Source organism: Phaseolus vulgaris, chromosome 6 (assembly GCF_000499845.2).
Source record: "Phaseolus vulgaris cultivar G19833 chromosome 6, P. vulgaris v2.0, whole genome shotgun sequence".
Taxonomy (NCBI): Eukaryota; Viridiplantae; Streptophyta; class Magnoliopsida; order Fabales; family Fabaceae; genus Phaseolus; species Phaseolus vulgaris.
Window position 1 is genome coordinate 19,411,563 of NC_023754.2, and position 23,791 is coordinate 19,435,353.

The 23,791-nt window shown below is 32.8% G+C and overlaps 3 protein-coding genes across 5 annotated transcripts; 2 read left to right on the forward strand and 1 right to left on the reverse strand.

Moving 5' to 3' along the window:
* The first annotated feature begins 8,211 nt into the window (after nucleotides 1-8,211).
* Nucleotides 8,212-16,073, forward strand: LOC137831589 (cytochrome P450 714C2-like). 3 transcript variants are annotated; one of them, XR_011084451.1, is made up of 7 exons: nucleotides 8,258-8,608; nucleotides 8,919-9,145; nucleotides 9,237-9,484; nucleotides 9,585-9,919; nucleotides 13,025-13,311; nucleotides 13,757-14,874; nucleotides 14,951-16,073. XR_011084451.1 is itself a non-coding variant. In XM_068639328.1 (6 exons), exons 1-6 carry the CDS (start codon nucleotides 8,323-8,325, stop codon nucleotides 14,954-14,956), a joined length of 1,389 nt encoding a protein of 462 aa, XP_068495429.1. In that variant the 5' UTR covers nucleotides 8,258-8,322; the 3' UTR covers nucleotides 14,957-14,971. The 3 variants fall into 3 exon arrangements, 2 of the variants coding, with proteins under 2 accessions (XP_068495428.1, XP_068495429.1); XM_068639328.1 differs by lacking the exon at nucleotides 13,757-14,874 and having other exon boundaries at nucleotides 14,951-14,971; XM_068639327.1 differs by lacking the exons at nucleotides 13,025-13,311; nucleotides 13,757-14,874; nucleotides 14,951-16,073 and adding an exon at nucleotides 10,499-12,302 and having other exon boundaries at nucleotides 8,212-8,608; nucleotides 9,585-9,942.
* On the forward strand, nucleotides 14,956-15,915 carry LOC137833501 (uncharacterized). The gene is made up of 2 exons (XM_068641846.1): nucleotides 14,956-15,013; nucleotides 15,065-15,915. Exons 1-2 carry the CDS (start codon nucleotides 14,956-14,958, stop codon nucleotides 15,913-15,915), a joined length of 909 nt encoding a protein of 302 aa, XP_068497947.1.
* A 2,783-nt stretch (nucleotides 16,074-18,856) lies between the features above and the next one.
* LOC137833502 (uncharacterized) lies at nucleotides 18,857-21,877 on the reverse strand. Its single transcript, XM_068641847.1, has one exon. It carries the CDS (start codon nucleotides 21,875-21,877, stop codon nucleotides 18,857-18,859), a length of 3,021 nt encoding a protein of 1,006 aa, XP_068497948.1.
* Nucleotides 21,878-23,791: the final 1,914 nt, after the last annotated feature.

The following is a 23,791-nucleotide window of genomic DNA, read 5'->3' on the forward strand; positions in this document are numbered from 1 at the left end:
ATTTCTGCATGCACTCTCCTCATCTCCTTCAATTCTTTCAGTATAAAGTTAATTTCTGGTTCGATCAATAGTCAAATACTCTTCCTTCGAATTTCAATTGAGTTACGAGTCAAACACTTCTCAAACCAAGATCTTAGTACTCTTTCGTTCAAATTCTGATTGAGTCACAATCCAAATAGATATTTCTAACTAATTTTTTTGAGAAAATTTTCTTTATAAAATACTTATAAATCTTGCTAAGAATAATAATTTGCAAGAAATTGCATTTTAATAAAATTGAGAAGAAATCTACAATTTATTTGTCTGTGATTTTTTTATTCTTTTTGCAGAAAAATAAAATATAGATTATTTTGTTATAAGCATTTTATTAGTCTTTTGTATATTTTTTCTTTATGTATTTAAACATGTAAAGCTTTTTAAAAATATTCTTAATCTTAGACATTTCTATTAAAATTATCATAAACTACAAATATTATTAATAAGTTGATAAAACTATAGTTTCATATAATTTATATGAGATAACTTTACATCCTATTAAAATAAATATAATATACAAAACTTTCAAATGGTTGGAAGGTGTTTGTGGGATTTCAGCACAGTATTCGTTTTCCCAAACGTTTGTTCTCTCTTCTCCTTCAAAAATGTCTAGTTTTGGACCTCCTTTTTCCAAACTAATGAAAATGCTCACACTGCCTTTTCAATTTGTTGTTTTCCTTTTTCTTTTTTATCTAAGTTAAAAATATTAATTAAGAAATAGATTTTAAATTTAACTTAATTTTATAAAATTAATTTATAAAATAAAATAATCGATTTATAAGAGGAGGTTTATATCTACTTATATTATGAAATGTTTTTATCTACTTATATTATGAAATGTTTTTATCTTTATCAATATCTCCAATAAGATAATTCATTATATATATATATATATTTATTTTTTTATCTCAATATGCAAAGTCTTTTGCTTTGTATAAAACTATAAAAAAAATTGTTTTTTCCTTTTAAATTCTTTGTTGTGTAAGCTTATTTAAGCGAGAAAATATTTTAATTAGTTCTCTTTCAATTTTATCTTATTTTTTGTATTGTGAAATTTGGATTGATGGGATTTTGCCAAAAATTTAACTATAATGTTGTTTAGTAAAAGTGCATAAAGAACTTTTCAAATAATTTGAGAAATATGTTTGTCTCTTTTAATCTGACTTGATTTTGTAACTTGTAGAAATTTATTGCTTAGAGCATTAAAGTTCTGACCTTGATTTCTCAACTTACAACCACATCCTTTTCTAAGCAAGCTTTTTAAATTAACAAAATTAATTAAATAATGCGTGTTATTTTATTGATCAAGAACTTATCTTTCTCCCTTTCTTTTCAATTAATTAATTAAGGACTTGTTTCAGTTATGAAAAAAATAATGTCTCCTAATAATTGAAGCAAGCTTTTTAAATTAGCAAAATTGATTTAATAATGAGTGTTATTTTGTTGATCAAGATCTTCTCTAGTTTTGGACCTCCTTTTCCCAAACTAATGAAAATCTCACATGATAAGTGTCTAATTTTAGTCATATTTCATATTAAAATATAGATACTTATGAGGATTTATTGCTAATTTACATATAAAATAACTCCTAATTCATGAATTTATACTTTTTTACATTTTTTATGATCTTTATTTGAATAAGAGTATTTTATTCCCAAATTTGATTTTAATTGCAAATTTCTAGGGAGGATTGAAGATTTGGAGTAGAGGAGAATAATTTGAGCTAAAAAGAGAAAGCTGGAAGGTCCCATAATGGAAAAAGATGCAGAGAAAGATTGAGCTTTTTTTATGTTTTATTTCTACTTATAATTATGCGAGGGATCGATAGTTAGAGAACATTCCTAAGGATTTTATATGCGAGAAATCGATATAAATGATTTTTATACGGGCATCAATTTCAATCAAAGAACAATATTGACTTGCTAATCAAAATACATGAGACCAATTGAAATCTAATCCCTATTTTTCCAATTGAAACAACTAATTCTTTGTTTGTGTTCTTATTGATCAGTGCCAAAACAATCACTTCAAAACTCTTTTTTTATTGTTCTGTTGTTATATTTAGCGAATATTGTAATCGATAATTCACTATTCCTTGTGGGTTCAATATTCGTCTTTAGAAACAATTATTGCTTCTGACAAACTGTGCACTTGCCGTAAAAAATCATCAAGTTTTTTACTACTGAAAATGCTCACACTGCCTTCAATTTGTCGTTTTATTTTTTCTGGGAATGATTTTTTTAGTTATCTTTTCCTTTTTATCTAAGTTAGAAATATTAATTAAGAAATAAATTTTAAATTTAACTTAATTTTATAAAATAAGCTAATCAATTTATACGACGATGTTTACATCTCTTATACTATGAAATGTTTTTATCTTTATGAATATTAAAAAAAAATAAAAATCATTGCATATATATATATATATTTACCGGAATATGCAAATACTAGTCTCTTTTGCTTTGTATAAAACTATAAAAATTTGTTTTTTCCTTTCAAAGTCTTTGTTGTGTAGGCTTATTTAAGGAGAAAATATTTTAATTATTTCTCCTTCAATTTCATCTTATTTTTTTTTATAGTTAAAGTTGGATTGATTGAATTTTTGTAACAACGTTAAAAAAATAATAATGCAGAGAACCTTTCATCCCATTAAAGTAGTTTTTCTTTTATTTCTATTCTATCTCTTTCTCTCTCTAATTCTCTTTCTTCTTTCTTAATTTCTTCCAATCTTCATCTATTTTAAAATCTGATCAAAACACGTTGTAGTTGAAGAGTTAAAAGAACATTTCATTCCGATCAGATTTTCAAACCGAGAAAGTTTATTTTGACTTTAAAGATCCTTTGGTTCTCTGTTTTTTTTTTAGGATTTAGTCATCAATCTTGGTATGGTCGGTTGAGAAGAGTAATTCTCTCAACTTATTCTATTATATACTGAATTTTTGTTATGTTTGGATAACTTGCATTAGGCCCTTAAATTTTGAAGCTTATCCAGATTGGGAGGATAAAATTCTATAAGTTGCTTGGAAAGGAAGCAATTAAGGTAAGGGAAGCTAAATTTAATTTTTAATAGCACCCTAGGCTAAAATATCTGGATGTGGAGGGGACGTGGTCTCAATATTCAATTTCTCTTGTAGGGATGTTGTGTCTTTATATATTGTGTCGTTTGTTTATATGTTATTTAAACTTGTAAAAATATTAGATTTTGATGGTTTAGTATTTAAGTGTTGTTTTTTTTGTTGATAAAAAAAAAGTGTTGTTTTTTTATGTTAAATAGACTTTTGAATGTTGTAGATCATGTTTTGAATGATATTGTATGATGAAAATTGTATGAAATTGAATTCATACATTTTGGATAATGTATGGACTGATGTTTGTTGTGTATTAAGTATTGATGTTTATATGGTAACAGAGATCTCCGAGCTTCACGGATGATCTAAGTCACATAGACTAAGATATCAGGTTGTGAGAAGCTGATGGGGGAGTTCATGCACACCGTGACATATGAGATGCATGACTTGGGTTGCATTAAACTTACCCTGGTAGGACTTACTTAATACGGATCTTCCGGAAGGCGTCATATGTTATTTTGTTTGTTGAATATCCTGGATGTGTAGATCCATGTGAGATCTATGTGATTGTTTTACGTTGAGATATGAAGAAGATTGAATAATTGAGAAATTGATCAATGTATTTTAGTTTTCTCCTTTTGATTTAATTGTGCATTTATAAAATTTTATTTTCACTAACTTACCCTTGTTTTTCTTGTTGTGTTGTGAACTGCGATGACAGTATTACGTACACGAGCATATCATACATGTATTGTTGGAGGTTTTGGAGGGCCTTAAAATGATCTTTTGAATCTTAAATTGTAAATATTTGTATTTTTATAAGTACTAATCATGTAATAGAAATCTTTTGAAAAACTTTAAGTTTGGATAAAAATAGGTAAAACTTTTATTGTAATAGTTAAACTATAATTTAATAAAAGTGCATAAAGAACTTTTCAAATAATTTGATAAATATGTTTATCTCTTTCGATCTGACTTCACTTTGAGAAATTTATTGCTTAGAGCATTAAATTCTGACCTTGATTTCTCAACTTACAACCACATCCTTTACGGAGCAAGACTTTTTAAATTAACAAAATTAATTTAATAATGCTTGTTATTTTATTGATCAATATCTTATCTTTCTCCCTTTCTTTTCAATTAATTAATTAAGGACTTGTGTTTCAGTTATGAAAAAAATAATGTCTATCCTAATAATTGAAGCAACTTTTTAAATTAGCAAAATTGATTTAATAATGAGTGTTATTTTGTTGATCTATCTTCTCTATATATCTTTCTCTTTTTCTTTCCAATTAATTAATGATTTGGGTTTGAATTATGAAAAAAAGTAATGTCTATCCTAATTACATTTTTTAATAAAATAAATAAATCTATTCATTGCTAAAACTTTATATGTAAATAAAACAGCTAAATTTCCTTTATTTATAAAATTATAGAGAGAGAGTGTAGAGATAAGTTAGAACAACGGAATGGAAGGAATGATAAATGTGAATTTTTTTATCTTTAAATGGAATTTATAATTTTCTTTGATTTTGATAATTATAATTTTTAAAAATTTTAAATTTTAGATTTCATTTAATAGAATATCGAAATAAAATTTCAAAATTATTAAAAATTCAACATTATTAAAAATTCAAAAAAAATCATACTTTGATTATGCCAAATCTAAAATTAGTCTTTAAAAGTTATTTAAAACTATATAATTAATATAACTTTTTTTTACAATATACTCTATTATTATTGATTAAAATTTAATAAAAAACAAGATAAAGTCATTGAATAAATTGTTATAAACTCATCCATATTCATATTTAATCCGTATGATAATTATAGATTATTGGGTCTGTATAATATCTTAATAGCTTGATTCGATTATTGAATTTTAAGCTAACTTTTTTAGAAATACAAGTTAATTACTTTTCAGTATTAAAGTGTCAATATTAAACGGTAAAAAATCTATCAGTATATTCAATACTATTCTTCAAATATCTATATTTTACTGCCCAAACTAAAAGTAATTCCATACTCTAGAGTAATAGGTGATAACTTTTTAGGGCAAAAGTAATAATTGTCCCCAAAGGACGGATATCGATCCCACAAGGAACATCAGTGAATTATCGAGTACAATAATCGCTAAATATAAAAATAGTACAATTAAAAGAGTTTTGAATTAATTGTGTTGACACTGATCAATAAGAAAACAGAAAAAGAATTAGTTGTTTCAATTGAAAAAATAAGGATTAACATGTCAATATTAAATTCTTTGATTGAAATTGATACCCGTATAAAAATCATTTATATAGATTCCTCGCATATAAAATCCTTAAGAATGTCTCATAACTATCAATCACTCGCATAATTATAAGAACAACTTAAAACAAATGTCAGACGTTTAATAACAATTAACATTTCAAGTCTATTCCTAACATTCAAATAAGTCTATTCCTAGCATTCAAATATGTTAAGTATTGTTGTTTAGGTCCGAAATAACAATCTTTATCTAGTGCTTCATTTGCTGGATCTGCCCCCTAAATAATAGAACTTGTCCCCAGGTCAAAATATATAACATAGGTTGGGTTTCCCTTGAAATTCTCCATGGTTTACTAGTTGAGCTTATTTGATAGAAGTGATTGGCTAGAAAGAATTCCCTAGCCACTTCATTACTAAACCCATATGTTCTCTCTCAACTGGTGATAGGTACGGTCATCATCTCTCAATCTTTTCTAACTTCTCCTTTCTTCTCTTTTCTTTATTTTTAACTTCTATTCTTCCATGTTGTCTTCTCAATTGCTCAATTTATAAAAACTTGTTTTCTTAATATCTTAAGACAACTCAAGCAAAGATTAGTATAACAAGCAAATAGTTTTTTTTTTTTAAATGAAATAAAGAAAAACAGAAAATTTAAAATAACAAAAGAAAGAGAAATAAATAGTAAATGAAAAACAGAACAAAAAAATAAAATAAAAGAAACAAAAACTTACTTAAATAAAAACTAAAAACTAAATAAAATAATAAAACTATAATTTTTAACAAAGAGAAAAATAAAATAAAAAAAAACAAGAATAATATATAAAAACTAAAAAAATACAAAATAAAAAAAAATAAAAATAAAATAACTAACTAACTAAGAAAACTAAAACAAAATATATAGATAGAAAAAAAACTTGCGTAAAATAAAAACTAAGAATGAAATCAAGAAAAATAATAAAACTAAAAATAAAAATAAAATAAAATAAAATAAATAACTAAATAAATAACTATTAAGAAAAATAAATAAAATAAAATAAAAATGAAACAAAAATAAAACAGAAACTAATAGTAATAAATAATAAATAAATAAAAACTACGCTAAACGTAAAAATAAAATATGATAAAACAAAATCCAAATCAAAATAAAATAAAAATAAGAATAAAAACAAAAATAAAATCAAATAATTACAGTGAAAAAACGTAAACAATATAAAAACAAAAAAGTAAAGAATAAAATAAAATATAACAAAACAAAATCAAAATAAAATAAATAAAGTAAACAAATAAAAAAAAAACTTAAAAGAAAAAATATTAACATAAAAATAACAGTTTTACAAAAAAACAAACATATTCACATTAAAAAAAACTCTTTACATATTCAAAACTAGAAAAAAAAACAAAATCTTTACAAAAATAAAAAATAAAAAATATACAGATCTGAAAACAAAAAAAACAAAATTATTCACATCTAAAAAAATAGTTAGTATATTCACAATATTTAAGAAATTATACTCAACAATTCAAACCTGTTCCCCGGCAACACGCCAAAAGCTTGATGACTTTTTACGGCAAGTGCACCGCGTTTGTCAGAAGTAATAATTGTTCCCTAAGGACAGATATCGATCCCACATATCAGGTACAATAATCGCTAAATATAAAAACAGAATAATTAAAAGAGTTTTGAATTAATTGTGTTGACACTGATCAATAAGAAAACAGATAAAAAATTAGTTGTTTCAATTGGAAGCATAAGGATTAGTTTCATCTATCTCACTCTCAAGTATTTTGATTAGCATGTCAATATTAAGTTCTTTGATTGAAATTGATGCTCGTATAAAAATCATTTATATTGATTCCTCGCATATAAAATCCTTAAGAATGTCCCCTAACTATTAATCCCTCGCATAATTATAAGAACAACTTAGAACAACATAACTTAGACGTTTAATAGCAATTAACATTTCAAGTCTATTCCTAGCACTCAAATATGTTAAATATTGTTGTTTAGGTCCAAACTCTACAAATACCTCCCGGTCAGATTTAATATTCTCAATTTGTCACGGAAAATTAAAAGTAAAACAACAATACCAATAATCAATCAAAAACTGAATATTAATATATAAGATATCACATCAATACATAAGAGTTTGAACAGATTACTCCCAATCCCAAAGAGTAGAATTAGCCATGCATACTTCTATCACCTTCCATTCTCTCAATTGATTACAAATTACAATTCACTCTATGTGGTGTTTTCCTCTCAATCTGGCACACTAGGGTTGAGCCTATAGCCCTCTATTTATCCTAGTTTTTCTAGGGTTAGGTTGCTTCCTGTGTCGCGCGTTAATGAGTTAAATGATAAAATATAAAAAATGACAAATCTTTCTTTGCATCTTTTTTCATTCTAGGACCTTCCGGCTTTATCTTTTTAGCTCAAATTATTCTCCTTTATTCCAAATCTCCAATCTTTCCTAAAAATGTATAAATTCATAAATTAGGAATTATTTTATATATAAATTCGTAACTGTTAATGAAATTAGGCACTTATCCATAAGCACCTCTAACGCTAAACTCCAAAGTTAAAGTATATCCAATGCTATTCTTCAAATATCTATATTTTAATTTTACACATTTTCTCAGCATCCAATCTCTTTCTTCAAATATCTATATTTTAATTTTACACATTTTCTCAGCATCCAATCTCTTTCTTCAAATATCTATATTTTAATTTTACACATTTTCTCAGCATCCAATCTCTTTCTTCAAATATCTATATTTTAATTTTACACATTTTCTCACCATCCAATCTCTTTCTTCAAATATCTATATTTTAATTTTACACATTTTCTCAGCATCCAATCTCTTTCATTATTGTGCTTCTCTATATATAAAGACACACATGTTCTATATCAAACCACAACAGAGCTTGTATGTGATTTAGTCTGCACACAAGAGGTGTTTTCTAACCATGAAGCTTGAATTTGATTCTCAGTTTTTGATATCTGTTGTATTTCTTGGTTTTGTTGGGCTGTTATGTTATCTGTACACTTTGTTAGTGGAGAAGCCAAATAGGCTTCGTTCTAAGCTAATGAAGCAAGGCATCAATGGTCCACCTCCAACTCTACTGCTTGGAAATCTTTTGGAGTTAAAGAAAGCTCAGTCTGCCACTTCAAAGTCTTCTTCTGAATTCCCTTCCTCTCACAACTGTGCTGCTCTTCTCTTTCCATTGTTTAATAAATGGAGAGATCAATATGGTATGTTTCATTCTCTTAATATATCAAGTTCATTACTTAGTTTCAGCATTATCAATGAAACCTATCAGTATTAGAATTTCAGATTGCTGGGGTACTAGCTCAAATAAACTGCTTATAGGTGTAACTTGGATATATAGGAATCCATTTTTTCACTACTCTCCAATCAGAGTAGTAATTGCATAGTATTGTGTTATTTAGATAACAAGTACGTATGCAGGATTTCTCACCTTCAGTTTATGTGTACATTGATGTTGCAAAATAGTTTGACTGATTTGAGAATCACCATGTTTCAAATATCTTGTGTAAACAGGTCAAGTGTTCATGTTTTCTCTTGGAACCATTCCAATATTGTGCGTGGACCAACCAGACATAGTGAGAGAGTTCAGTGTATGCACATCCTTGGACTTGGGGAAGCCTGCATATCAATTTAAACAACAACGGCCTTTGGTGGGAAAAGGAGTTTTATATTCAAATGGGGCAGAATGGGTCCATCAAAGAAAGATCGTAGCTCCAGAACTATACATGGGAAAGCTTAAGGTATATAAGGTTTTCATTTTGCTTGATATTCACATATACTTGATTACATTGGCTCCTAACTTGCAATAACTTTATTTTTTGTGCTCCCAAGGGAATGATGAATATAATTAGCGAGTCTGCTGTATCTGTGCTAAACTTGTGGAGTAATAAAATAGAAGCAGAAGGTGGAGTTGCTGACATCAAAATTGATGAGTGCTTAAGAAATTTCTCTGGGAATGTTATTTCAAGAGCATGCTTCGGAAGCAGTTATGCCAAGAGTGAAGAAATTTTCTTGAAACTCAACACTCTCCAAGAGTTGTTGTCCTGGAAAAATATGTCCAAATGTATCCCTGGCATGAGGTGCAGTGCAGTTTTTCTTTATATAGCACCAAAAATATTGTTGTTATATTGTCCTTTCCATTTTTCAATTTAAGATTAATTTACTTGTGCTTGTTTACAGCTACCTTCCAACAAAGACGAATAGAGAAATATGGACATTAGAAAAGGAGGTGAATGAAAAGATACTCAAGGTGGTGAAGGAAAGAAAGAAAAGTTCTTTTCATCAGAAGGACTTGCTGCAAATGATTTTTGAAAATGTTAAGGATAGTAACCTAAGTAAAAATGCCATTGAAAATTTTGTTGTTGATAACTGCAAGAATATGTACTTGGCCGGTTTTGAGTCAACTGCAGTTGCAGCTACATGGTGCCTGATGCTGTTGGCCTCAAACCAAGATTGGCAAGATCGTGTTCGCACTGAGGTGCTGGAAATTTGCAATGGAAGAATCCCAGATTTAGGTATGCTTGGTAAGATGAAGCAGGTAAGATCCTTTGGCAACATACACTACAAAAACAAGTTATATACTAGTGGTTTCAAATTGAGTTAGCCTCCCCAATGATATATCCTTTAGCATAACAAAGTTGTTGTTCTATACTAACAGTATGCCATGTATTATATCCTCTCAACAACTGGTTTGTTGAACTCAGAATTTTCCGTAACAGCAAAAGAACAACATAAATTAAAGAGAGAGAGGACTAGAAAAGAACAAGCAAAGAAACATATTATTGCATCATGCCAAAGTGAGGCAAAAAAGGTATATACACAATAAAAAGAAAAACAAACAGACAAAACCATCTCTTAACAAATTAGACGGTCTAGTGTAAATAAATGATACATCAAACTATTATTCTAAACTCATAATGCCTGTACTAACAAATTGATTTCTATTAGATAAAGTAATAACTGCTATGCTATAATGGAAGCAATTCGAATGCCTAATTATTTTTCATAGTGATATTACAATGTATATTATTTTCATATTAAGATATTGAGAATTTGAAAATACCATCAACCATAACTTGCATTTATTGTGGCAGCTAGCAATGGTTATTCATGAAGCACTGCGCCTTTATCCTCCTGTGACTGTGGTGTCAAGAGAATTCTTGAAGGACATGAAATTTGGGAACCTTGATGTTCCCAAAGGGTTTAACCTTTGGATAATGATAGTAAGTTTGCATTCAAATCCAGATATATGGGGAGATGATGCCTACAAATTCAAGCCAGAAAGATTTGCCAATGGAACCATAGGTTCTTGTAAGTTGCCACACGTCTACATGCCCTTCGGGCTTGGTCCACGAGTGTGTCTAGGACAAAACTTGGCTATTATCGAACTTAAGATGCTCATATCTCTCATATTGTCCAAATTCACTTTCTCACTCTCTCCACACTACGTTCATTCGCCTACTCTTAGGTTGCTCATAGAGCCTGAGCATGGGGTCAATATCTTAGTGAAAAAACTATGAATTCTTCCTTGTGAGTAGTAGTAGTTCTGCCAAGAGATAAACTAGTTTCCTAGGCATATATATGACCATCTTATAATGTATATATGAAGTCTTATAAAGCAAAAATAAGGCATGTATGTTGTTTCACTAGTTTCCTATTTCCATTTGTAAAAGATAAGCAATAAAGCACTTTGTGAAATTTCTTTCATAGTTTTAGTGAATAGAGCTTGAAACTAGGGATAGGAATTTAAAGTTAGCGGGGGGAATTTGGGTTATCAATGAAATACTTTCCATGAATGAAATAGGGTTTGGGAGTCCTATGAAGGAGAGATATATTAAGGATCTTATTAGGTTGGAAGGTGTTAAAGTGGTTTGCCTCCAGGAAGTAAAAATACAAACTTTTAGGATGGAAAAATGTTAGCAGAGATGGGAGACAACGATATTTAGTTTTTCTATAATGAATCCGTATATAATTTATTTTAAATTTAATTAAGATCAAGATAAGTGGAAGGGCCGCCACTTGAGAGTCTCACACTCTCCAAGATAAGACCATGTAAAGAGGAAACAAGTCTCACTATAAGCTCTTACAAAATATGCAGAGTTTCTTTACTTCTCAAAATTCAACATGTAAAATACAATGGTTAGACTTCCTATTTATAGGTGAAGAAGCCTTGGAAAACAAGCAAGAGGGGTAGGATGAGAAAAGGGAAGAAATGGGTAGCCTTAGGGTTTGACTAAGTCAAACCCGCATCCTAGGCTTGTCCTTTTAGAAACTAGGTCAAATTGTCTTCCTAAAGGGCTAGGAACAAGTTAAAATGATACCTACACCCCTGTTATGATAAAGACACCTTATTTTAGCCTCTCTTTGCTATTTGGATCACTAAAGAGAGCCTAAATTATTTACAACATATTTGTATCTTATAAGAAGACCAAAAAGAAGAATAATTGGTGTGTTGGTTTATGCCCGGCTCCTTTGGTGAGGTCCATGTGATCCTTGATAAGGTTATGAATTGTTTGCTGAGATGACTGTTCATCATGTGCTTTGTTTTTTTGTCTTCCTTGGTCATCTTCATAGCTACTTGGGTTGTATCACTAAGTCACATAGACTAAGATATCAGGTGGGTGAGAAGCTGATGAGGGAGTTCATGCACACCGTGACATATGAGATGCATGACTTGGGTTGTATTGAACTTACCCTGGTAGGACTTACTTAATACGGGTCTTCCGAAAGGCGTCAAATGTTATTCTGTTTGTCGAATATCCTGGATGTGTAGATCCATGTGATTGCTTTATGATGAGATTTGAAGAAGATTGAATAATTGAGAAATTGATCCATGTAATTTAGTTTTCTCTTTTTGATTTAATTGTGTATTTATAAAATTTTATTTTCACTAGCTTACCCTTATTTTTCTTGTTGTGTTGTGAACTGCGATGACAATACTATGTACACGAGCAGATGATCATACAGGTTTTCCGGAGGGCCTTAGGATGATCTTTAAAACCTTATATTGTAAATATTTGTATTTCTATAAGTCCTAACCATGTAATAATTTTTTTTTGAAAAACTCTAAATTTATATAAAAATGAGTAAAAGTTTTATTGTAATAGTTAAATGTAATCTATGAGATGTTACAATTTTACCAAAAATTTAACTATAATGTTTAATAAAAGTGCATAAAGAACTTTTCAAATAATTTGATAGATATGTTTGTCTCTTTCTATCTGACTTCATTTTGTAACTTGTAGAAATTTATTGCTTAGAGCATTAAACTTCTGACCTTGATTTCTCAACTTACAACCACATCCTTTTCGGAGCAAGACTTTTTAAATTAATATTATTAATTTAATAATGCTTGTTATTTTATTGATCAATATCTTATCTTTCTCCCTTTCTTTTCAATTAATTAAGGACCTGTGTTTCAGTTATGAAAAAAATAATTATATCTGTTTGTCATAAGTGACATTTTAATTCTCAAGATTTAATTTTGGCCAAGCACATAGATCTCCTCAAAATCTGATATCCTGAAATTTCATTGTGATATTGTTCAGAATAAATCATTTGATCTGATACTTAATCCTGTCTCTTCTTCTAGTCTGTTTTAAGTTCTGTTCTTACAGCAGGGACCAAGAACACTCGAAATAGGTTAACAAGACTAATCCTTCAATCTTGGGCTGAATACTATCTTGGGCTGAATACTATCTTGGGCTGGGTACTTGATTTCTCTCCTCGATGGGAACTCTTGGCTTTTCCTCGCGGCTGGTGCTCTCGGCTTCTCCTCTCGGCTGGTGCTCTCGGCTTCTCCTCTCGGCTGGTGCTCTCGGCTTCTCCTCTCGGCTGGTGCTCTCGGCTTCTCCTCACAACAGGTGGGGGGTACCTGCAAGTCGCTCCGATGCCAAAGTCAGAAAAGGTTTAATATTCATCAGATAAAATCACTCTTACCTTTTTCTTACTCTGGACTTCTATTTATAGGGTTTCCTTAATGGGCTTTTCTCCTTTTCTGTTGGACTTTCTCTTTACACCTTTTTATTATTTACACACCCCTCCTGTAGGTTTTAAACTTAATTGGGTTTCATTTTTATAGTAGTACTTATATTTTATTTTATTCTTTAATGTATATCTTTTTCACTCTCGGTTTTAACCTTATCCCCTTGTTTACTTAATGTTGTTCTCGGCCTAAACCTCTCGGTTTTAGCCTACCAGTACACTAGCCCCCGAGACAGAAATATTTTATTTTAAGTTTAAACAAATATTTGTGTCTTAATATAATATAATAATTTTGACATTTGATTTGATTTGATATGGAACGCTTTGGTTTCTGCGCTTTATTTTGCTCAGTTTACATGACTTGACAGGAACTTGCCATTTTGACCGTTAGATGACATATTTTTGAATGGTGCCACATTATTTATAACGTTTGAAATTCTAGGGTTTTCTCTGGGCTATAAATAGGTTTGCCATTGGGTTTTTTATGATTGTGTGAGATTTGCTGCTGTTGAGAAAGAAGCATATTGTCAATCTTCGTTCGATTCTTGCAAAGGTAATGTCTCTTTCAAGTTCTTCTGCTACTGATGAATTTTCAAGCGCGGGTGGTGAATCAACTGGCCGAGTGGTTCGAGAAGAAGTTCCTCCTGAGTCGAAATCTTCATATGCTACTCCATCTTGTATGAATGATTCAAGTGGAGCTCCTGCGGTTGATATTCCTCAAGAATTTGAATTTATCGTGCCCCAGAAAAACCTTCGTCCTGGTTATCAATGGGTTAATCCTAAAGTCCGAGAGTATTTCTCGAAGTATCGTTCTGCTAACGAACTTCGGAGTTTTCTTTCCCGTTCTCAAATTTATTATTCTGATATTGAAAATGATATCATTTCATTTCGGCGTGTTGGAGATGTTGATAATGTGTGTCATGGCCGAGAAGGTGATAGCTATGAATTTTTTTATTTTTATGCTTGCTTTTTCAGAGATCTTCATATTCGATTGCCTTTGAACAATTTTCAAATGGGCGTTCTTAATTTTCTTAATGTTGCTCCTACTCAGCTTCATCCTAATGGTTGGGCTGCGATGCAAGCATTCAGTATTTTGTGTAAATTATTGTCACTTTCTCCTAGTCCCTCTGCGTTTCTATACTATTATAGTTCTCGGCCTAGTAAACGGCCGGGGTGGCTATCCCTTATTAGCAAATCCAACGTGTGTTTTCTTAAGCCTTTTACGTCGTCGTATAAGGATTTTAAGGGAAGTTTTTTCAAAATTCTAATAGAGCCAATAGGAAGAGAATACTTCTTTAATGGAAATTCTCCAAAATTTCCTCTGTATTGGACGAAAGATCCTGTGAAGTTTAACTCAATATCCTTTCATTCGATGGGTGTGGCCGATCGTCATGTTATTGAAATTTTTAGTCGTTTCTCGTACCAAGTTCCCACTCATGCCTTGCTAAGTTGTATACTTCATCACATCCTCGAGAAGATCTTACTGGTACGTGGTTGTTCCGCATTTTCTTGCTTTTTAGGATGAGTTTTTTAACTTTGCTAAATTTTTTATTGATTTTCAGCTCTGATGGCAAGCACTAATCCGAAAGCTCGATCTTACTTTTCGAAATTGCTGAACAAAGTGGGTGATGTAACTCCCTGACGTGAGAATGTGGTAAATCCTGTTGTGAAAGTAGAAACCGTGGAACCTATTGCTAATGTTGACGTGGTGGAACCGACAAGTAATGTCGATGTTGCTGGTCCTTCGAAGAAATCAAAGAAACGAGATAGGAGTAGCAAGAGGTCACATTCGTCTTCTCGGCGCCATCGCCATAGTGAAAATGTTTCATCTGAACCTCTTCCTGAGACGATTTTTAGTGCTACGACTAAGTATGCAAAGTTTGTTCAAACATCTTTTAGTGAATCATCTTACAATATGCTGAAAAATATGGATGTTGCTTCATTAGCGGATTCTGTTATTGAATTGTCAAGTAGAAATCTTTTGATTGGAAAAATGATGAAAGAGAAGAATGGGAACTGCGTGTCGTTATCTGAATTTGAAAAATTGAAGAATGATCTTGCTGAGTATAAGGAAAGGATGAACTCTTTATCTTTAGAGTTAGAAAAGATGAAAAAACAGAAAAAGGAACAAGAAATCGAGAATGAAGGTCTTGGAAAAGAAATTTCTGATTTGAAGAATGAAAATCTGAAATCTAGCGCAGAGAATGCTCAATTGTTCAAGGATAATCAACTTTTGACCGAGAAGGTATCAACGTTATCTTCTGCGAATGAATCCGACAAGAACACCATCAAACTTATGGATGAGGAGATTAATCAGCTAAGGACTAATGTTTTTGAAGCTGAAAGTTTTATATTTGAACAACACAAACTTGGCTTTGAGAAGGCTCTTCAACAAGCAAAATACTTTTATAAGATTCCTATTGATGAAGGTAATTTTGATGTTAAGAAGGACTTTTATAATGGTGAGCTAGTTCCTGCTAATGAGATTCCGGATAATGATGCTGAAGATATTAATATCGAAAATTAGGTATAGGGTTTTAAGTTTTATAGTTTGTCGGTTACCTCTCGGTTACTTGCTGAGAAGTACAATTGTTTTGGAATGCTGGGTTTGTTGGATGTTTGCATTCGTGATGTAATTCCTTTTTGGGAACTTTGTTAATATAAATGTTTAAGCTTTTGTGGTTATCATCGTAATTTTATCCTTTATATTATGTTGTCTGGTTAAAATTTTCTTTCGGTTATAATCATTGTGAGACTTGTTAGTTTTCGGTTTTCTTTATGTTGAAAGCGTTAAAAATTTTAGAATTGTTTGAGCTCACCTCTCGGTTTTAATGATCATTAGTTTAAACATGACATTCAGTTAGAGCATGAAGATATTGACTATGTTGTAACCTGGACCTTTTGGTTTTTTAAGCGTGATATTTCGGATTATAATCATTTAATATTAAAGGCCTTTCGATGTTTAACCCAATATTGACCCCTTGGGTTATTTATTTTAAATTTAAAACATTCATTTGTTAATAAAATTGTTACCGGGTTCTTTCGATTGGGATTTAAAAAAGTATATTACCCCATGATTATCGCATTGGATTATTTGCTTTCGGTTTTATCGTATTGGATTATTTGCTTTCGGTTTTATCGCACAAGCATTTTTTATCTTTTAAATTGTGAAGTATAAAGTTATTAATCAGAAACCTTTAATTTATTAAGGTTGATTCATAATTGATACATGATTGATTGGAATATGCAATTGTCGGTTTAGCAATGTATTTTGGATGAGTAGCTTTCGGTTTTTCGAATTGTAAAGTTACTGCTTTAGACCTGGCGTTTTTTGAAGGTGTAAAGATCATGTATCTTTTAACTCTGATCTTTCGGTTTTCGTTTGAGATAAAACGTTTAAGATTGACAGTTTTAAAGGAAGATTCTGATGGCAGGGATTTCATCTGATTTGAAGGCTTTCAAAAGTGAGAAGTATATTTATGTTTGTTCGGGAGGGATTTCACCTGAAGTGAAAGCATCCAAGCCCAAAAAAGTTATGTAAATCAACTCTCGGGTGGGATTTCACCTGAAATGAAAGCATCCAAACCCAAAGAAATTGTGTAAATCTATTCTCGGGTGGGATTTCACCTGAAATGAAAGCATCCAAGCCCAAAGAAGTTATGTAATTCTATTCTCGGGTGGGATTTCACCTGAAATGAAAGCATCCAAGCCCAAAGAAGTTATGTAATTCTATTCTCGGGTGGGATTTCACCTGAAGTGAAAGCATCCAAGGTCGAGAAACGAAGAATGAATATGTACATAATGGAAGATAACAAGACAGATTGTTTCTTGAGAATTCTTCTTCATTATATGATAAATAATTACATAGTCTTCTTTTTACATCTATTTTAACTAAAATAAAATTTTAGATGACTTGCATTCCAGGTTCTCGGTATCACTTTCTCTTCCAAAGTTTCTAATCTATAAGCTCCATTTTGTAAGTTTTCTAGCACCCTAAAAGGACCTTCCCAATTGGATGCCAACTTTCCATGTCGTGGATCCTTTCGAGCATCAGTTCGCATTCTCCATACCAGATCACCTTCTTTAAAATCCCTAAATTTTACTTTTGCATTAAATCTCTTCATTGCTCTTCGTTTGACTGCAGTCTCCTTTATTTTTGCTTTTTCTCTAAGTTCTTCAATAAGATCAAGATCGGTTCTCAAACACTCATTGTTGATATTCCAGTCTTCCATTTGTCTTCTTAATGTGGGTTCATTAACTTCTACTGGTAACATTGCATCTGTTCCGTAAGTGAGATTGAACGGTGTTTCTCCAGTTGATGTTTGCGGTGTACAACGATATGCCCATAAGATCTCCGGTAATTTCTCTGCCCATAATCCTTTAGCAGTCCCCAACCTCTTTTTTAATTGTCCAAGAATAACCTTGTTTGCGGCTTCGGCTTGTCCATTCGTTTGCGGATGTTCAACTGAAGTGGTTGTGGGCTTGATTCCCAAATCTGCATAAAATTCCATAAGTTTTTTGTCAATGAATTGTCGGCCATTGTCACTTACAATAGTATGTGGGATTCCGAATCGACATATTATATTTTTCCATACAAACGTTTGGACTTGCTGTGCCGTTATCTTTGTCAATGCCTCTGCTTCTATCCATTTTGTAAAGTAGTCTACAGCTACTATCATGAATTTTGTTTGGCCTCGTCCAAGTGGGAATGGGCCAAGTATATCAATTCCCCATTTTGCAAATGGCCATGGAGATATAATTTCTTGCAACTCCTGCGCTGGGATATGATTTAAGCTCCCAAACTCTTGGCATTTTCTACATGTTTTGACATAAACTTCACAATCCTCTCGGATTGTTGGCCAATAATAACCAGCTCTACAAACCTTTGTGGCCATTGTTCGAGCTCCGCAATGCAGTCCACAAATTCCTTCATGAAGTTCTTTGACCACATATTCTGCTTGTTCTTTGGTCAAACATTTTAACAGGGGCATGGAATATCCCCTTTTATATAGCTCATCACCGATTAGAATGAAACTATCGACTTTCTTTGCTGTTTTGGCATCCGGCTCAACACCTTGCTCCTGGGTCTTTATGATTTCGATGTATGTTTTTATCCAGTCATCTTTGGATGTTATAATATTGAAGCATTCGTCCAGACTAACTGTCGGATGACTGAGGGTTTGTTGTATGACGGAATTGTGTTGCACTTGCCTTTGTTGGCTTGCTAACTTAGACAATGAATCTGCTTTCATATTCAATTCTCTTGGAATATATTTCATCTCGGCTTTGTTAAAACATTGCATAATATTTAAGATTTTATGATAATATTTCATTAACAAAGGGTCTTTTACCTGATACTCCCCGTGCACTTGTCCCACCGATAGTTGTGAATCAGTTTTGCAAATGACATTTTCCACTCCCATGTCTCTGGCTAATAACAATCCTGCAACAAGAGGTTCATATTCGGCCTAGTTGTTGGATGTTTTGAACTCGAATCTTAGCGCCATCTCTACTTGGAAATTATCTGGTCCTTCAAGTACTATTCCTGCTCCGCTTCCTCTTTTGCTTGACGCGCCATCTACATACCAAGTCCACTGGTCCTGTTGTGCTGATGTTGGCATCTGAATGATAAAATCTGCAAGAGATTGGGCTTTGATTGGTCCTCTTGGTTCGTATTTGATTCCATACTCCGAAAGCTCCATTGACCATGTCACCATTCGACCTGCAAGCTCTGGTTTTTTTAAAATTTTAGATATTGGAAAATCTGTCCTCACAATTATCTGATGATTTTGAAAGTATGGTCGAAGGCGTCTTGCAGCATACACTAATGTTAGGGCAATTCTCTCAACTTTGGGATATCTGGTTTCGGCATTTTGTAGGGTTCTACTCACAAAATATATCGGTTTCTGCTCTGGGTTTTCTTGGATTAAAGCAGCTCTTATTGCTTCATTTGAAGTGGCTAAGTAGACTATGATGGGTTGATTGGGTACAGGTTTTACTAAGATTGGAGGTTCAGCCACCATGCTTTTTATTTGAGATAAAGCTTGCTCACATTGTTCACTCCACACAAAGTTTTCAGATTTTTTCAACAAGTTTATAATCGGTTTGGTTTTCTCAGCCAATATTGGCAGAAATCTTGATAAGGAATTCAGCTTTCCTACTAGCCTTTGTACTTCTTTTAGGTTTTTCGGTCTTCCCATCTGCATGATTGCCTCACATTTATCAGGATTGGCTTCGATTCCTCTGTTTGTCAACATGAATCCCAAAAATTTTCCTCCTCTGACGCCGAAAACGCATTTTTCTGGATTAAGACGAATATTGTACTTTCTTATTTGAGCAAACACTTCTTCAAGATCTTCCAGGTGTTTCTGTATCTCACTTGATTTAACGACCATGTCATCAACGTACACTTCTAGGTTTTTTCCAATCTGTTCTTTAAACACTTTGTCCATCAATCTTTGGTATGTTGCTCCAGCATTCTTCAAGCCGAAAGGCATGACTTTATAACAATAATTTGCAACATCAGTGGTGAAAGCTGTTTTCGGGATATCAGGTGCATACATCTGTATTTGATTATACCCCGAATAAGCATCAAGGAAACTCATCATCTCTTGGCCAGATGCCCCATCAACTAGTCGGTCTATGTTAGGCAATGGATATGTGTCTTTTGGGCAAGCTTTGTTCAAATCGGTGTAATCTGTACACATTCTCCATTGTCCATTTGGTTTTTTGACGAGTACCACATTAGACAACCACGTAGTATACTTAGCTTCTTGGATAAAACCAGCTTGTATTAATTTTTGAGTTTCTTCAATTGCTGCCTGTCGTCGTTCTTCTCCTAACTTTCTTCGTTTTTGAGATACCGGTTTTGCTTCCCGGCAAACAAATAATTTGTGACACATTACCTCTGGATCAATTCCAGGAATATCAGACGGCTGCCAGGCAAATAAATCCTTATTGTTACGCAACAGTGTGATAAGTTTGCTAAGCAATTCATCAGGCATACTTCCACTTATATAAGTGCACTGTCTGTCGTCTTGGCCTAACACTACTGTTGTTGTTTCTTCTTTCGGCTCCAGCCTTTCCTCATTCAATCTGGGATCCAAGTCCACCATGGCTACTATTTTTTCAGCATATCTATCCATCTTCAAATTCATTTTTAGACCTGCCGCATAACACTCCCGAGCATCTCTTTGATTGACATAAACTGTCGCTATCTCTCCTTTTTCTGTTGGGAATTTCATGGCCAAATGCGGTGTTGACACGATTGCTCCTAACTTATTTAAGGAAGATCGTCCTAGCAACACATTGTATGAAGTGGATGCGTCCACCACCAGATATCGGATTTTAATTTTTCTAATTTTGCTACCTCTTCCAAATGTTGTTACCAAATCAACATATCCCTTTGTGTTAACTCTTTCGCCCGAAAAGCCAATGATTTGCTCTCGGAAAGGCACTATGTCTTCTTCTCTCAAATGCAACCTTTTAAACGTATCCCAGAACAAGATATCAACCGAACTCCCTTGATCAACCAGGGTCTTCATGACAGCATATTCGGCTATTTCAACCGTGATCACCATAGGATCATCATGATCTGGATCAATTTCTTGAAAGTCTTCGTCTGTGAAAAGCATTGGTGGTAAAGTTCTTCTTTTAAAAACATGATTAACAGCCCTGATATTTCTCCAATGTTGCTTTCGTGCAGATGAGGATTCCTTCCCAGAAAAACCTCCTGAGATCGTATTTATAGACCCCCTAACCGGCCTTCCCAAACTTCGCTCTCTACTTCGTCTTACTGACTGGGTGTTTTGATAGATTCTATCTCCTCTTTCGTCTGGCCTTCCAATCCTTCTTTCATCTCTTTTTTCCACTCGTTTATTTTCTCTCCTTTCAAACCTTTCAACCCTTCTTTCACCCAGCTCTCGCCCTCTCACATCTCTCTCAGGACTCAACCATGCTCTTGCGTTTCCCCTTTGAACAAAACGTTTTAACTGCCCGGCATGAATCAACTCTTCTATTCTGTCTTTCAACCCAATACATTCTTCTGTATGATGACCATGATTTTTATGATATTCACAATGTTTGGTGCGGTCTGCCCTTTCTGGTGTTCTTGCTTTTCTTGGTGATGGTATTATTTCGGCTGCCATGGCTTCCTGTAAAATTCTTGCTCTGTTTGTATTTAGAGGTGTGTATTGCTGGAACTTTCGACTTCTGAACTCTTCTTGGGCTCTTCTTGCAACAGGTGGGTGTTCTCTTTCTATCACCCTCTTCTCACCTCCATCAACCCTTACTTGGTTTCGAAACTCCCTTAATTCTTCCATTTGCATAAATTTTGATGCTCGTTGCCTTAGTTCATCCAAATTGATCGCAGGTTTCTTGCAAAGACTATCGGCAAATGGTCCCGGTTTTAATGCCGTTATCATATGATGCATGGTAACCTCTGGGCTAAGATTTCGGATTCCCAAAGCAACCTTTCCAAAACGTTCCATGAACATTCTTAAGGACTCTCCTTTCTCTTGTCTTATGTTCACTAAGGCGATTGACGTTAAATGATGAGGACGACTAGTTGCAAATTGAGCGCCGAACTTTTCTATCAACGTATCAAAACAATCTATACTCAAAGGTGGGAGGCGTGTAAACTAGCTCAATGCTGCCCCTTTCAGAGTTGTAGGAAATACTTTGCACATAACAACATCATTCCATGTATACAAGCTTATTTGAGTAGTATATATTGCAATATGCTCATCAGGGTCCGTACTCCCATCATATTTGTCAATGGTCAAGTTCTTCCAATTGTCAGGCAACGAAGTATCAATTATAACATCATAAAACGGATGTTTTCTAGAAGATGTCCCTGCACAAACCCCAGAGTTTTCAAGCCATCTTCTTCTGGTTTGGGAACTTTCGTTGTGATATAGCCTTTCATTCACTTGTATCCCAGGTTGAACAGTTTCGAAAGATGAATTCAAAACCGTTTCCTCTTGTAACTTTCTCCTCATGTGTGCGTTTTCGGCTCTCAACATACTCAATTCTTCTTCATTATTCTTTTTTAACATCTCGAATTCTTTTTGTAATTGGACCAGCATTGCCATTGGCATGTTAACATTGTCTTCCCGATCTCCACCTTGTTCTCCTCCTTGACTCATCTTGTCTTTAACCCTTCTCAATTGACCCTCGGCCCCACGGTGGGCGCCAAAATGTTCTTACAGCAGGGACCAAGAACACTCGAAATAGGTTAACAAGACTAATCCTTCAATCTTGGGCTGAATACTATCTTGGACTGGATACTATCTTGGGCTGGGTACTTGATTTCTCTCCTCGATGGGAACTCTTGGCTTTTCCTCGCGGCTGGTGCTCTCGGCTTCTCCTCTCGGCTGGTGCTCTCGGCTTCTCCTCACAACAGGTGGGGGGTACCTGCAAGTCGCTCCGATGCCAAAGTCAGAAAAGGTTTAATATTCATCAGATAAAATCACTCTTACCTTTTTCTTACTCTGGACTTCTATTTATAGGGTTTCCTTAATGGGCTTTTCTCCTTTTCTGTTGGACTTTCTCTTTACACCTTTTTATTATTTGCACACCCCTCCTGTAGGTTTTAAACTTAATTGGGTTTCATTTTTATAGTAGTACTTATATTTTATTTTATTCTTTAATGTATATCTTTTTCACTCTCGGTTTAAACCTCTCGGTTTTAACCTTATCCCCTTGTTTACTTAATGTTGTTCTCGGCCTAAACCTCTCGATTTTAGCCTACCAGTACAAGTTCTAAAGAGTATAATGGTGGCTTTGTAATGGTGTAGTTTCCTGCAATTTTTATCCCTCAAAAACCTTATGTCATAAACAGTTGAATCAATTTTTATAATCTGTATTCACATGATTGATTCTGTTATCACAATATGTTTCAATTTTTCCATGAGCTTAATTACTTGTAATCATTCATGAGGTATGTTAATATCAATTTTTAATTCAATTCACATCATAAAATTACCAATGCATCATTATTTCCAAAATCATGACTCATTCAATTTTCAAGGTAATTTTATTCGACCGGTTTACTAAACGAATTTAATTGTTAAATTTTTAATTACTTTTGGCTTGAGTTGAGAATGATCAAACTAAAAGTTCCATAGGTTAACAACTATCTTTCTAGCACTCCCATTTCATGAGCTAACTCCTTTTTTTTTCACACATACCCTTCTTCTCTCTTGTTGTGGTGATTATCTCACTTCTTCCTCGTTCAATCCTTTATCCTTTATATGTGGGAGAGTCTCTCGGTATGGTACGTGATCACTATACGAGATTTCTTCATGCACTCTTCTCATATCCTTCAATTCTTTCAGTATAAAGTTGTTTTCTGGTTCGATCAATAGTCAAATACTTTTCATCCGAATTTCAATTGAGTTACG

Excerpts from the sequence above, each read along its gene's own strand:
- LOC137831589 (XM_068639327.1), top strand. The coding sequence starts at position 8,323 with ATGAAGCTTGAATTTGATTCTCAGTTTTTGATATCTGTTGTATTTCTT. Across the intron at positions 9,146-9,236 it reads TATACATGGGAAAGCTTAAG|GGAATGATGAATATAATTAG; the intron begins GTATATAAGGTT and ends TGTGCTCCCAAG. Across the intron at positions 9,485-9,584 it reads AAATGTATCCCTGGCATGAG|CTACCTTCCAACAAAGACGA; the intron begins GTGCAGTGCAGT and ends GCTTGTTTACAG.
- LOC137833502 (XM_068641847.1), bottom strand. The coding sequence starts at position 21,877 with ATGGAACGTTTTGGAAAGGTTGCTTTGGGAATCCGAAATCTTAGCCCA.
- LOC137833501 (XM_068641846.1), top strand. The coding sequence starts at position 14,956 with ATGGCAAGCACTAATCCGAAAGCTCGATCTTACTTTTCGAAATTGCTG. Across the intron at positions 15,014-15,064 it reads GAAATTGCTGAACAAAGTGG|AAACCGTGGAACCTATTGCT; the intron begins GTGATGTAACTC and ends TTGTGAAAGTAG.